General features: G+C 33.6%; 1 protein-coding gene across 1 annotated transcript in view; it reads right to left on the reverse strand.

Moving 5' to 3' along the window:
- The window catches only part of Lipt1 (Lipoyltransferase 1), a 39425-nt gene that overhangs the window by 9842 nt on the left and 12917 nt on the right, over positions 1–16666 (reverse strand). The window contains exon 2 of the mRNA XM_036356708.2: positions 1949–2056. Within this exon, the coding sequence (XP_036212601.1) occupies positions 1949–2056 (108 nt within the window). The remainder of the gene's footprint in view (positions 1–1948; positions 2057–16666) is intronic.

Raw genomic sequence — 16666 nt, forward strand, 5'->3', positions numbered from 1 at the left:
TATATGGGGAGTGGGCGGGGTTGTCAGCCGATTTCACCCATTTTCACACTGTCGATAGAGGTGCAAAAAAATATTTGCTAAAAACATTTGCTTCCAGTGAATTTTGTTATTATAGCTTTAGCGGTTTAGGAGATATGCATATTCAACTTATTATGGTATTAAATTTAACTGCGGACGCCCCTCTTTAAAGTGATCCTGTGTACCAAATAACAGTCTTGTATCTTATTGCTGAGCTTAGTTATAGCAATTTATTTGTTTTTGATTAATGGCGTTTTGTGGGCGTGACAGTGGTCCGATTACGCCCATCTGCAATACCAACTGACTGACGGTACCAAGAAACATGTGTACCAAGTTTCATAAAGATATCTCAATTTTTACTCAAGTTACAGCTTGCACGGACGGACGGACAGACAGTCACCCGAATTTCAACTCGTCTCTTCATCCTGATCATTTATATATACATAACCCTATATCTAACTCGATTAGTTTTAGGTGATACAAACAACCGTTAAGTGAACAAACCTATTATACTCTATAGCAACAAGTTGCGAGAGTATACAAATATTGTAATAACTGGTGAAGTTGGCAAAAATCGTAGAACTGTTTTACTGAAAAAAACATTCGTCAATATAAAAACACATTAGAATAATTTTTGAAGACACCCGAGGTATTCTTGGAAATAGGCAAAGTTAAATTTTTCAATATAAATGACTATGACCTTAAACATACTGCGATAAGGGTCGTCCAGAACGAGACGTCTCCTCTATCGCAATTTCAGTCGAAAGTCTGTAATAAGCACGACGTTAAACAATTACTAGTAAAAGAGAAGTCATTGTGTACAGCATTCAATAGTTCTTTGATTTAACTGCGCGATTTCTCTTCTAAAAACAATACTCGAACCATTTTACTAAAATCTGCTGACATGCCCGCTTCTACAGGCGGTCAAAATACAACAACGAGTCCGCAGAGTTTAATAGTATCTGTTTACGAGAATATGGTACACGATAGTAAATTTCTCTTGTGATAGTTTACGTTTTACTTTGGAAATTAAACATTTATTTCTGTTATTAAAAACTAAGCCTTAACTGAATTCCTATGTTGTTTTTCGATTTGCAAATTCTACATACATAAAATAATCTTGTGGCACTAATATTAATGTCATCTTTGACAATCCGCTTACTTTAATTTCCCAATATTTAAACACTTTATTAAAATAAAAAGGGCAAGCAAAAGGCACATACATACATATATATATAAACATAATACATAGCTTTCTTCTAATTGATAGGGACAATTTAATTAAGGCTTTCAGATGAGGTGGCGCAATTTAAATCCTATGTATAGTATTTGTACAAAATTTTCATGGACAGACACCCCCTATAATTAAACTAATAGCGTTTTCATTTCTAATAAAAATTTTGAGTTTATTCTTCCCAATGCTCGGGTTAACAAAGTTGAGTGTTCTTTTCTCAATATTTTTGCAGGTTCGTTTGTGTTTAATCTATTTATAATGAATAGGTGGTCAATTTTATCAAACTCAATGATGGAAATTGTGAATGAGTTGGTTAGCAGTTTTTACTTTACCATGTAAAAAATTGAAAATGTTTATTTGTGTAATGCAGTATTTATATAATGTTGCCATTAAAGAAATATACATTTATTTTAGTTATATACAATTAGCAACATACCATATTAATTCTTAACATAGTAAAATTCTGAAAATCTTAATCATTTTTTATGGATTGATTTCACGTTGTCATGCTTTATATATTCCTTTTTGCGTCGAAATATCAACTAACGAACTAAATCCCTGAACTATCAAGCCTGCATGTGAATGCAGCTATTGTGATTGAACCCACACAAGAGGTGTAAAATTTCTTCTAAAAATTGTTTCTGTACACCTGTAAAAAGTTTATCAAGTATGCGTTTATACAAAAAGAGAACTTACCTTTTCTTTGCTTAAACAATTTCCTAGGTTGAGTTTATTAGTATTAGCAAGAAGTGTGCAATGATGATACGCATTCGGATATCCTAATTTTGCGGCCGTACCGGACAACTGTAAAAAAATATATATCATTAAGTATATCAAAAAATTATTTTCATTTGATGTACTTCATTCCATTTAAATAATTGATCTATTTATGCATTTGTTAATATTATTTCAATTTATTTTATTATGTATAGTTGGGGGTTTTCTAATGATTCCCAGCTGTTTAGTAAAAGTCAAATGAGGCTCTCGTTAATAAATATCGCAATTTTTCCAAATTTTTCATCCATGCTCACGCAAGCGAATGCTTTCAGAATAACAGAAATTGCGATAAAAAAAATCCATAGAATGAGACCTAGACACTCGACGCGGTTTGCCTCGTATTTTCTAATGGTAAAATGGCAATATGCCATAAGGTTTAAATCTGCATATTTTGCAATCCGGCAACTCACATTTTTATCGTAAAGTTTAACATTTTTGATGTTATACATATTCAAAACGTTTTGACATACGAGCGCTATTGTGTTGTTTAAAATATTCATATCGGCCAAAAAATATCGCGAACATATTAACGCGATTATTTTCTACAACTTTCTATAACAGTGCATCGAAGAACTTAATTCAATTTTTGGCGATGAAGCTTCATCACCAGTGAATTTAATCGAGGTTGTAGATCACTCCAAGACGGATTTTGTGAAGATTGTCCAAAATCAGCTATTGTTGCGGAAACCATTGATGCTGTGCGCAAAGTGATATTGCAAATTCGTCATGTGACCTATCGTGAGATTGAGACAACTATAGGCATTAGTGGTACTAGCATATATTGTATGAACATTTTACTGTAAAACAAAAGATTGTTCACGTTGGATCCCACACAACTTGTCAATTGCTCAAAAAAAGGCTCGATTCGATGGGTCGAGAGAAATGTTAAAAAAAGATATGATAGCGGTGCTTCGAAACACGTCTCTGACATCGTGCCAGGTGATGGATCGTGGATTAACGCCTACGGACCAGAAAGTATACAGCAGTCGACTGTATGGGTGTTTCAAGATGAGCCGAATCCAACAAAAGTTTCTATTCCCGAATTATAAAAGGCAATGCTGGTATGTGTAACGACTTGTAATACTATGCATTTCGTGCAACCATTGGAAGTTATTTAAATGGAAGAATTTCTTAAGTAGAGAGAACCTTTAAAAATTCAATATAAAAATTCTCATTTAAAATACACAAGAAAAATTTTATCTAAAACCCTGTGTCGGAAAAACGCACTATTTCGATCAGGTGATTTCAGCTGTGTAAAAATTTTGACAATCATATAATTATTTTATTTGTATGGCTATGTAATGCGATAGTCAAAATAATAATACTAATTTATACATATGTATATTCCCAATTATTTTTATTAAGCTGATATTTACGAAATTAAACCAGAGCGATATACGACACACATGTATACGATCGGGGTACTTTCCTTTTGCCTTATATGACCTATGCACAAACTCATTTCTTTCCTTCTTCAATATTGTGATCATACTCTTTGTAATTCTATAATTCTTATATAAATTTATTAGGGTAACATTAGGGTGTATTGCACGTCACATAATCAAAAAGTATGTCATATGTTGCATAAATATCATACGATCAAATAAATGGCTTAAATTGCGACACGTGCAGTATGAAACTTTGGGAAGTGCAAGGTCAGCGAATTTCATCCCCGTTGCAGCGGCCAACTTAGAAGCGACTACTGACGGCACAAAGGATCAATTAACGAATAGAAACCACAGTACCAGTGGGGAACTTCGAAGCGTGGAACAATATCCAAATGGGACGCTGGACATAATTATTAGCGGAATATTTTAAATTTCTGCTATTTATAAAATATTATAAGTAAAGAAAAGATAATTGTTAACGGAAAAAGAAAGTGAAAAGAAAAAGATATAAAATTTTATAAGAACGAAAAATATTAATTGCCATAAAAAAGTGAAATATTTAAAATTCTAGTATTCATAAAAATTTACAAGTAAAAGAAAAGATAATTGTTAATGAAAAACAAAACGTGAAAAGAAAATGATATCAAACTTTACAAGTAGAAAAATATTAGTTGTCATTTTATACAAAAATGAGCAGAAAAAAAAATATAACATATAAAAGAAATTCCAAATCTTTACGGTTTATAAAAAGGTAGTTCTAATTATAGAATACAGACAAAAAAAAGTTTTGCAAAATGACGGACACATCAGAAGAGTTAATCGAGCAACTAAATAGGTGAGATCTTCCTACCCCAACCTGACCATCTACCTGTTACTCTATGAATTACGCTATAAAAACACCAATAGTAAAATTAAGGGATAGAAAGCCATTTTAGAGGAGTATAATTACGAACTAATTTACAAACCTGGTAAAACAAACGTAGTTTCGGACGTGCTTTCAAGAGTACCAATACAAATCTATTCACTCCCATCTAAAATTCATAGCAATTAAAGCTCAAATCATAATTTAATCCCTTGTACAGAAGTTCCAATTAAGGCTTTCAGGAATCAAAGATTTTTAAAGGATGAAATATCTTCATATCAATTTAAGATAAGTTTTCCAACTGTTTATAGACACATAATAACAGACCCGGAGCACAATATCTTACAATACATTAATCCATAAGAAATAAATGGAATTTACGCAGAGGAAAGAATAATGAGTATGATTTATAATATTGACCCTTTAGTAATATTAAAAGCCGATACACCCAAAAATTTGTTTAAGTTGTTAGCAACGAACAAGAACAAGAGAACGTCATATTAAAGGAACACCTAAGAGCACATAGGAATGCGACTGAAAATAAAACACAAATTCTTTCAGTAAAATATTTTCCCTATATAATAAGTAAAATAAAACAAATTATGGCTAACTGCCCCGTTTGTAAAGAAAATAAGTACGAGAGGCATTCGAATCAATCGAAAATAGCAGAATCTTCATTATCAACATATCCAGAGCACACAGTCCAGTCCATATTGATATATTTTTAACAGAAGGAAAATAGTTATGACAGCTTTAGATAAATTTACAAAATACGCATTAACAAAAAACTTAAATAGCAGAGTAATAGAAGACGTTAGAATACCCTAAGAGGAATTATATTTTTCTTCGGAGTACCAAAATAATAGTTATAGACAATGATCCATCTTTAAATTCCGCCTCATTAAAATTTTTAAATATCGCATACGCAATACATTGCGAAAAAGTCAATATAATAAATTCGTTTATCTTATCAAATTAAGAAATAGGTATTGCAAGAAAAAGTATAAACAAAGATGATATTCCATATATAAATTTGGATGAAGCTTCCGAATTCTCTGAAATAAAAATTGCAACTAACAGCAAAATTATAATTTATATTAAAAGCATTCCAACCGTGGATAACCAAATTTGTAAAACAGCTCTAATGTCTAAGCAGTAAAAATAATGGAAGAATTAATAAAATAAATTTTAATACAATTCTGAATTGCGAAAAGACAAACAAAAATAATATTGTAAAAAATATAACTCCTTGTAAATATGTTTAAATAATAATGTTGTAGGTTTAAAGAATGATTCAAATGGCGAATTTTTTATCAACAACGAATTTGCTGCACTAAACGATACATTAATAATCCTTTACAGCAACAAAACTATTCAAATTAACGGAAAAACATTTTACAACGAAGAAAGAGTAAACCATTACCAGAAATTCTACAACCTTCATCCGCACCAACTAATATCGAAGAAATCCTCACCCATGGGGTGAGTCACATATTTAAAAGTAAAGTCATATGAATAATACAACCAAAGCGCTGAAATTGCGACACGTGCAGTACGAAATTGTGGGAAGTGCAATGTCAGCGAATTTCATCCCCGTTGCAGCGGCAAATTTAGATTTAGAGGTTGGTATAATTAATTGTAACAGTTAGTTTATATTCTGATTTCAATAAAGGAGTATAGGTCCCAACAAAATTTTTTTTTTTCAAAAAAACATAACTAAAATTTATTAGCTTGTATTCGCCACGAAAAACTTGTATGTTTTTTCATATTTCAAAATAGGAAATATTATCTGCCCAGCTACCTAATTTATAATATTAAACGCATACGTACCAGAGAGTATGCGGATACCTCATTAAAGTGGCATAGCTGCTATCTTTAATGCTACCAAGTTATGTTTTGCATATTTGAATGGTTCAAATGACAAATGAAAATACAAATTCCTTTTCTTTTCTTGTATTTTTAAAACTTAAGACTTAACATCAACTTTAGTAGTTTAAATAAAATTTAAAAAAAATAATTACTGTAACGTTTTTTAACGCGAAAAAATAATAAAACTACACTAAGAAAGTGCAGGGTTGCAACATAGGTGAGGACTCTTTAGTTGATTCGAACGACGCAATCAACAGAAAAATAGATCTAACAGTAATTTTTGAGTTAAATAAGATAATAAAATTTCTTGGATAGGTATTGCAAAAAAAATTGATTTTCAACATTTTTCGGATGTGTCTTTTCTGTATTTAGTATGCGGTATATTGAATTTCTTGCAACCCATGTCTAGAATTGCTTTTTGAACTTGTAAAACTGTCAAGTTGGGACCGTCAGCCAACTCATTGTATATGCATCAAATATTGATAACGGCGACTTGAAATCGTAAAGCTACTGCTATGCGAAATATATTGTGACGAACACGGATGATAGAACAAAATCGATGTGACGATAAATTGCCAGAAGAAACTAGACAGCGAATTCGTAATTGCCAGAATGTTCTAAAGGGAGACTTTTTGTTAAAGATCTACTATATAAGGGCTGCCAGATTGTGTAGCACATAGTTCTAATTAGAGTGTTGCCGTGTAAAGAGCATTTAAGCTATAAGCATTAAGTTGTAAACTCGAATAGCGAGCAATAAGTGTTAAGTTGTTGGAATTAGAAATAAAGATAAGTGTATAGCATTAAATTGGGACTTTAATTTAACAATCCAATGATCGAAATCAAGAGTGAGGTAGACGATTTATCGTCTTTTGGGCTTCCTTTCAAAAACATTAACTCTTTTTGTAGTTACATTAGATAAACCATTTCCATCACTTTTTGAGATCATAAATACATCACGTTTGTCACGCCATTTCTGTTCACTATAGAGGTTGTTCCTCCAGCTTCGCTTTAACGACTTCTTACAATAAATTACTTTTATTTTTCCATTAAGTTCATAAGTTAGTTTTGCGACCTTTAAGGTACTTAAACTAAGGCAAACTATTATAAAATGTTAATAGTCACCAACGATAATACGACCTACATCTGAAAATGATTCAGTGAGGTGTATCTCTACTGAACCAGATTTATCGAGACCTAATGCGATATTCCCAAATAAATTTGATATTTTTTGTGTGCTCGCGCCATAGCTCAATTGAGTCCGTTTGGCTCCTAATATAATGTAGATCCGAAAAGTATTTTGTTACAACAAACAGCATTTTTAAGAACAGCAAACAAAATTGTCACTGCAAGCAAGTTGACTTGCGCTGGCGCCGTGAGACTCGGACTAGGTTGCTCGAAACTAACGGATAAATGTCATTTATTCAATGCTACTGACATAAAGTCTTATTGGACACAGGGTTGCAAATAATACATTAAAAAATAAATGAAATAATTTAATTATAATAAATTAACTTTTTTTAGTTTTTAATCCCGTAGTTGGGATTACAAAATAATAAAAAAATTAAATCCCGCATAGCGGATTGGAAAAAAAAATTTTTTTAATCCCACATATTATTTTTATATGTATTTTTTAATACCATTTACCGGATTGAAACATATAAAAGAAACATTTTAATCTTAAGCATATCATTAAGAATTTGATTTAAAATTAGCATTTTTTTGAGTTCATTAATAATATTTTCAATTTTAAGTTCTGGCTAAATGAGTCAAGCTTCCAGTCCTGAAAAACTCAACTACACCGCACAACACACCACTCACAAGACAACACTGGCACACACCCCACACCTGGAAACAGCAGATCACCCACACAACACATACAAATGCACTACACTACTGGAAGCAGCCGCATACACATACACACACAGTAGGATCTCTACACAGCTCAACATACAAAACATCTGTCCTCGAAGTGGACAGGCCCCTTTGCTCAGCCACTTTCGAGCAACAAACAACGGACTTTCTTTTGGCGCACGAGTCACCTCATTTTTTTCATCGATCATCTTTATATATATATTTCTTGTGTGCGTGTGTATGTCATTGAATTCCTCCTAGACGGTTGGACCGATTTTGATGAAATTTTTTTGTGAGTTCAAGGGGATTCGAGGATACTGGAAATGGATTTTTAATTTTGGAATGTTTTACATTGGATCCGGTAGACAGATGTTAGAACGTTTTACATAGAATTCCGGCAGACAGACTTTTCTCGCGGCTAATTATAGGTACGAGAGTAGGAAAACCATCGAATTTATTTGTTTATACCTCTCAAGGATTAACCAAAAATATTGTACATCCTATGGTATTACGATAACTTCAGTTTTTGTAGATTATTACCTCTAAGAATAAATACCCGTTATAGAATAGATTCAACCTTTTCACAATCAATTAAAACGACTTCAAGTTTCCATTCAATACAGCTTCTACAATTAACATCTCTGAAAGCATTCTACATACAAATTGACACGCTATCGATTGGTCGAAGTGTGATAAATATATATGAATGAAGTTAGATATTGTGATAGGTTTCTAATAAAAATTTTCATCAAAACGGTCTAATTGTTACGTGATATAGGGCAACGTCTGTCGGGCTTCTAGTTTTTATATACATTTTTTTTACTTCTCCACTAGTATGCGACCAGGGAGTGATTCCGTTGAGATAATCTTCTTTATAATTATTCAAAAATAAATAAATTTTGTGAACATTTTTAAAAAGAAGAAACATTAATTTGAATCTCATTTGCACATACGCGGAGTGAAAGTGACAAGTAAGTGGTGGTGTTAACAAATCCCAAACGTCTTGGGTTAAAAATTAAAATTTAGTTTTTATACTCTCGCAACCTGTTGCTACAGAGTATAATAGTTTTGTTCACCTAACGGTTGTTTGTATCACCTAAAACTAATCGAGTTAGATATAGGGTTATATATATATAAATGATCAGAATGAAGAGACGAGTTGAAATCCGGGTGACTGTCTGTCCGTCCGTCCGTCCGTCCGTCCGTCCGTCCGTCCGTGCAAGCTCTAACTTGAGTAAAAATTGAGATATCTTTATGAAACTTGGTAGACATGTTTCTTGGTACCGTGAGACGGTTGGTATTGCAGATGGGCGTAATCGGACCACTGCCACGCCCACAAAACGCCATTAATCAAAAACAAATAACTTGCCATAACTAAGCTCCGCAATAAGATACAAGACTGTTATTTGGTACACAATATCACATTAGGGAGGGGCATCTGCAGTTAAAACTTTTTTTTTAAAAGTGGGCGTGGTCCCGCCTCTAATAGGTTTAATGCGCATATCTCCTAAACCGCTAATGCTATAATAACAAAATTTACTAGAAGCAAATGTTTTTAACACTTCTATTGACGATGTGAAAATAGTTGAAATCGGGTGGCAACTCCGCCCACTCCCCATATAACGGTACTGTTAAAAACTACTAAAAGCGCGATAAATCCAGCACTAAATACGCCAGAGACATTAAATTTTATCTCTTGGATGGTATGAGATGACTTTATAGGAACCGCGTTCAAAATTAGACAGTGGGCGTGGCACAGCCCACTTTTAGGTGAAAACCCATATCTTGGGATCTGCTTAACAGATTTCAACCAAATTCGGTGCATAACGTTCTTTTCATATTTTTATGTTATAGTACGAAAATGGGCGAAATCGGACTACAACCGCGCCTATTTCCCATATAACACCATTTTCAATTCCATCTGATTCTTTCAATTTCCACTATGCATATCAAGCAATAATGATTATATGGGGGTAAAACTTTGCGTGAATAATATGTTTAAAGTATGCCACCTTGTGACCAAAAATTGTCTAAATCGACCCAAAACTGTTCGCCCCTAAGTACTAAATATGTGGACCCCAGTTCCTATAGTTGACCTTCTACCGAAAATATCAGCCAATCCACAAAGAAATCTCAAACGAGTATACCATTTGACTTTGCGAGAGTATAAAATGTTCGGTTACATCCGAACTAAGCCCTTCCTTACTTGTTAATCCCAAATTTTTTAATTAAAAAATTTGCCATTCTGATTGATAACTTAAATGAATAAACCAATCCCATATATTTTTATTTTCAGGCGTTTTTGTTTACAATTTGCGGGCAAAATTGAGTTACTTTGAGTAGCCTTTTCTGAGTATAATATAATATTATATATATAACGTCATCGTTGATCGCATGTCGAAATCTTGTCTCTATCATTCTTCCCGCAGCGGCATTCACGGGTAAATCTGACTTCAATTCAATCCAAGTACATCATTAATGTCCACTTTAAGATATTATGGCATTTCTTCCATTTTCAAGTCTTCCATAAATTTTGTGTAAAAGTCGACATCGCATACAGAGAGGACAAATTCGGAGAAAAATGTGCCGTTACGGAGGTGGCGGAATTATGGTGTGGGGTTGCATGGCGGTTGGTGGTGTGAGTCAGCTTGAATTTATTGAATCCACAATGGATAAATGGAGTTATTTGAAGGTGAGGAAACAGATAAGTTGGTAAGATTAATGTCAAATCGATTGAGCGAGGTTTTAAAACAACGCGGCTATCCTACAAAATATTGAATTTAATATTTCTTTATAATTTTTAATACTATGAGACCTATGCAGTGCCTATGTTTACTTCTTCTTACACTAAAATCCCGTTATCACAAAAATGAACATAATAATATACATTTTCGTTTTTACATTTTGAACTTAAAAATATAAAGAAGAAATACATGTAGAAAATTTGAACTGAATTACCTATTTACATTGTGTTTTTACTTCCCTTAAAAAATAGTGTAGGGTGAACGCAGACTTTATTGGCTATGTGTATGTGTGAAAAAAGCGAATGTGAAATTTATGAACTTTTAAAAAAACTTAATAAATCGAGAATGCTTGCTTATCGCACTATTGATCGTTTTTCCCCAAACGTTTACAGTTGATGACAGGAAGAAAAGTGGTCGTCCTTACGTGGATCGAACTAATTCTGCCATAAAAACTGTTCGAGAACGCATTCGCAGAAAATTATGTCAAGGAAAATGAATATATCGACCAGATCAATGTCAAAACTTATTCGAAAAGATCGGTTAACTGGTTATCTTCTGACAACCCGCTTGAAGCAAATTACCTTCTGCTCAAATATAAACGAGACTGGCTCAAACAACAAAAACGGTTAATTATTCTTCAATATTTATTTTATCTCCTTCAAAATAGTCACCATTAGAGGCGATACACAATGCCACATTTTTTTCCAATCTTCCTAACACTTCTGGTAGGCCGCTTTAGGTATGGCTTTCAGTTCCTTCTTCGAATTCTCTTTTATGACTTCAATCGACTGAAAATGCTTTCCACGAAGCGGCAATTTGACTTTAGGGAAAAGAAAAAAATCACACAGTGCCATGTCGGGTGAATACGGTGCTTGCGGAACAATATTTACGTTGTTTTTGGTCAAATAATCGCGTACAAGACGAGACGTATGAGCTGGATTTTGGAACAAGTCGAGCAGACACACGTCTCATGCCCAAAACATCGTGAATAATGCCCAAAACATCGTGAATAATGCTATAAGCGGATTGATATGTTGAGCTCACTAGCTATCTCTCTTTCAGTCACACGACGATTTTCCAACACAATTTTCTTTACTTTTTCGACGTTTTCTTCGTTTATTGACGTTGCTGGACGACGATCATGGGGCAAGTTCTCCAGCGATGTACGGCCGTCCTTGAACGACTTATACCAATCAAAAATACGTGCACGTGATAATTTCCATAGTAAAATTCGAAAAACACACTCGAGGTTGACTTGTTAATAGTGCCTTAAAAAAAAAAACTATGTGACAGATCGCGCTCAAATTTGACATGTAAACAGGCCTGCCAACCTAAAAGTATGGCCATATGTCATGTCCTTGTCGAGTTATGGATAAAGTCTCGTTTTGCGTTGAGCAGAAGGTAGACTGAACAGATGCAAGCGGCTTCTTCATGGCACGCGGTCAACAGTGCCAGCTGCTGAAATGTTTTAGTCCTGGAAAGGCGTTACACCTTTTCACTTCTGTGAAAAAGGGATTAAAACTGGGGCAGAAGCGTACCAACACGATGTTTCACAGCTGCAGATGAGTGGCCGTCTGGAAGTCCTGACTTAGATCTATTGGTTTACAGTTTGTAGAATTAGAGAATCAGAACACTTCAAATATCCCCACAAACCTTTTAGCACATCAGTCCCAAATTTTTCCTTCAGATTTGTTGAGTAAAATTATTTTTAACATGTGAAAATTCAGATAGCGTGTGAAAATACAGAACGGTAACAAAGCCATTTTTAATTATTTACATAAATATTTCAAATACTTTTTCTTATTAAACCACAAAGCGGGTAATGTGGGCTAATTAAGGTAGCGTTTTCTGGACTATTAGCCCGCTCTTAGTTTTGAATATTTATGTGAAACCTTTATTTATAATACTTAACTAGACATAACTCAGCATGAAAAAGCAAAAGTAAAAAAAAAGGAGAAATAAGGAAATGAGACTCGAGTATGATTAAAAAAGCTATTGAGGCTGTTAGGAATGGGCAAACATTTTTGCAAAAAAAAAACACTTCGAGTGGCGCACAAAAACGCAAATTAGACGTAAGCCAATACGGGATGATGAAATTGAGAAAACGATAGGGAAATATGTATTGGCCTAATTTCCGAATAAATTTTGGACTTCGATTCACCAACTATGGCATCACTCAGCCCATAAAGTTTTGTTTCAGTTTTATTCTTTGGCAATTTTATTATCTGTGCTGCTTCTTCGATATTCTTGCTCTATAAGTGCCCCTAGCAGACGCTTGCTCTCCTCTGATTCTTTATACAGGATCTCATGATGGGTTTTAAAGCACATCTTTATTAATGAAGAATGAGCAATGAATGGATCTTCGATGACAACCAACTTGAACCTTACCACCCAAGTAAGGATTAGATAACCGATTCAACAACACAATAGCAATGAATGGATCAGCTTCTTTGGTATGTATGCTGAGGAGACGTTTTTCTGCTTGATAATTTTCGGGCGATATCTGCATATGTGTTATTAATCGCGCAGCTTCCCATTGCAAGCAAAGTCAAAAACGTAACATTTTTTCTCCGCATGTAAATTGTTATTATTATGTACATATCTTGAAATACATTTTAGAAATTCAACCATTCCTTTATATCGCCGTAAAAAATTAAAATTTTTAATTTTTTTGATTTCAAGTTGGGTCGGTAAGTAATAGGGTTCCTCTTTTTTGTAAGTGTTTTTTTTTTAATTTTAAAAGGTCTTGAAAATTCTCCGCATTTTTCTTTGTAGAAGTTCTCAACTTCTTTATTATAACAATCTGATGGGCAGTTGGTGTGCAGTTTTCACTTTTCCTCTTAACAATAGAGATGGATCTGAATCGTGGTGCTGAACTTGAAGGTTTTCATTTCGTTTCTATTTTTCGATTAATCTTTAAGGGGTTATATTCACCTGCAAGTCGAAAAAACGCGTTTCGTTGTGAATTTAAAAAAAAAAAATTTTCTACTTAAAATGATCTCAAATCCAAAAACCAACAATATACATTAAAGAAAAAAAGTCTTGATACACCCCCGTTTTGCGATTTTGGCAAACCTGTTACGAAAATCAAAAAAGTCTTGATGTCAATATTTAAGCCATTTTTGAAGAAGTTTATTTGCGAAACAAAAAAAAAGTATTTCATTGCAATAATGAAAACAAAAATAACCAAAACATAAAAAATCGCCAGGAAAATAGTCCTAATGCAGCTTCCATAAAATTTTAAAACATTTTTTTCCAAACAAATTTTTTTGTTGAATCTTTGTATTTGGTTGGTCCACCTTGGACCAGGTAACGTCCAAAATATGTTCAATCAGTGACTGTGGTGGTGAATTTAGTTATCTGGGGGCTTTAGATAGAGGCCAGTCTCTAAAAATGTGCGCCGTGTGCTTTGGATCGTTCTCTTGTTGAAAAATCCAACATGCTTTTATAAACATAGCGGTCTATAGTACCCTCTATAAAAACCAAACGTCAAACTCCAGATGAAGCCATGGCCCCCCAAAACATTACGCTGTCGCCTCCATGTTTGACTGTAGGTATATTTACTTTCGTTGGTGAAAGCACATGCTTCCAAAAATATACACCCTTTTTAATTTCCGTAACAGATTTGCCAAATTCGCAAAATCGAAAGGAGTATGTAGACTTTTTTCCTTGACAGTACATTATTACATTACATGAATACAGGTAATGATTGAAGGACTAGTAAAATTTTGTTTTCAACAAAATGGCAGCTTCCGAAAAAAAAGGTAGTTTTTCGTTTAGTTCGGAGAAATTTTCCTCACCGACTCTTAAAACATCGTTTTGTGAAAAATTCGTTTTTGGAGCCTAACTTAAAAAACAACTTACAAATACGCCGATATCTTCGATACTAATTGACGGATCAGATATCTATATACATATATAAAAATTACGTGTCTCGTTATGTCCGGGATTATCTTCTAAACTACTGAAGCGATTTTCGTAAAATTTAACACACTGTGTCTAAGTTGACCCAACATAAATGGTAGAATAGTTTAAATCTCAAATTTTAGTAATTAAAAACCGAATATATTTCTTATCATAAGCGTGTTTTAAAAATTAACAAAAAAATATTGTGAAATTTTCAGTAAAATGCTAAATGAAAGATTGAATATTTTATCCATTGACAAATATTTGAATGAATCATTTTCTAAATTAAACCTCAAGTACAATCCTTTGGATTCTTATACCGGCAATTACGTGGTCGCCTTTATTCGCAAATAATATTTTCGTTGTAATATATACAAGGTGTGTTCCAAAGCAAACAGGACTTTAAAAAAAAAAACAGAACATGTTTTTATCGGCAAAATCACTTAATTTTATTCAAAATAGTCTCCTTCTGCTTTAATACAGGCTTTTGCACGGTCCAAAAGCATGTCGAACGAGTGTTTTAGCTCGTTGCCCGGTATGGCCGCCAGTATGTCGGTGCAAGCCCTTTGAATGGCCTCCACGTCTGCATAACGTTTTCCTTTCATCGGCAAATACATTTTTCTGAAAAGGTAGAAATCGCACAGTAAAATGTGATTTTGGTCAAATAATCGGCCACAAGCGTCGATCGATGAGACGGCCAACTTCCATCTTCGCGATATTCGGGCCGAACACGTCGAATACGGCGCACCAAACGCTTCAAAACTCGAAGGTAGGATACTGCATTAACGTTTTGGCCGGGTGAAACAAATTCTTTGTGGACAATACCCTTGGAATCATAAAAACAAATCAGCATTGTCTTCACTTTTGACTTCTCCAGGCGCGATTTTTTGGGTTTCGGCTCGTCCGGCGCCTTCCATTCAGCACTCTGGCGTTTCGTTTCGGGACAATATTGAAAACACCACGTTTCGTCACCAGTCACAATCTTGTAAAGGAAGTTCGGGTCTTTTTTTGCCTCTTTAATGATGTCCTTCGAATACTGAATTCTGAGAAATTTTTGGTCGTCAGTCAATCACCGCACCGATTCGCACCGATGACCAAAACATACTGACACTTAAAACGCAATAACTTCACTTCCAATAGGTGAAATGTCATGAAATTTTTACTGGAAGTCGATAAAGGATAGCATATTCTAACGCACTAATCGACATATAGATGGCGCCACTAGAGTTTACTTTGTTACTTTTCTACTGTTTACTTTGGAACGCACCTTGTAGTTTATTGTATACGTAAAAGTATTTAATGTATATCATAGCCATAGCATGGAATGACCGAATATACTATCTATCATATAAAAATGAATCACTGAATGTGTTGCTAAGCGCAAATCTCGAGAACAGCTGAACCGATTTCGGTAATTCTTTTTTCATAGAATATTGCTTGAAGTACGAGAATGGTTCTTGCTACTGTTGTTAATGAAAATAAAAACGTAAATGATCTAAATATACTCGGAATGGCATCACATAATCTTCGGTTGAAAATTATTCAGAGTAATTTCAATTCACCTCAATTATCAAAAATATTACAGGAAAAATTATTGTAGCTATCATTACGACTGGAAAATTTAAGAATTTTATAAATGATCCTCTTGCCACGTTTTCCAATGATACTGTCAGAATGTACGATACAAATAGAGCTGAGTTAAATTGAATTTGAAAATGTTTAGAATTCAAAACTATATATTGTATATTATTGTTAAAAATTGAGGATGATCTAGCCTCTTTCATTATCTCAAATGTTATCAACTAACAACTTTGAAAATTACTCATTTGTTTCAAACTTGAATATAAAGTTAATATATTATATTTTTATTTATGCTAATAACAAATTGAAGAAAATTAGTATCATATTTTCAAATTTGGAAGTGATCCGCGGGGCTATTCTTACACTGGAAATAACGTTTTCGTTTTTATTCATAAATACAATTTTGCTGCATTGAATAGTTTATAATTAACGTGTA

This window comes from Bactrocera oleae, chromosome 4 (genome assembly GCF_042242935.1).
Source record: "Bactrocera oleae isolate idBacOlea1 chromosome 4, idBacOlea1, whole genome shotgun sequence".
Classification (NCBI taxonomy): Eukaryota; Metazoa; Arthropoda; class Insecta; order Diptera; family Tephritidae; genus Bactrocera; species Bactrocera oleae.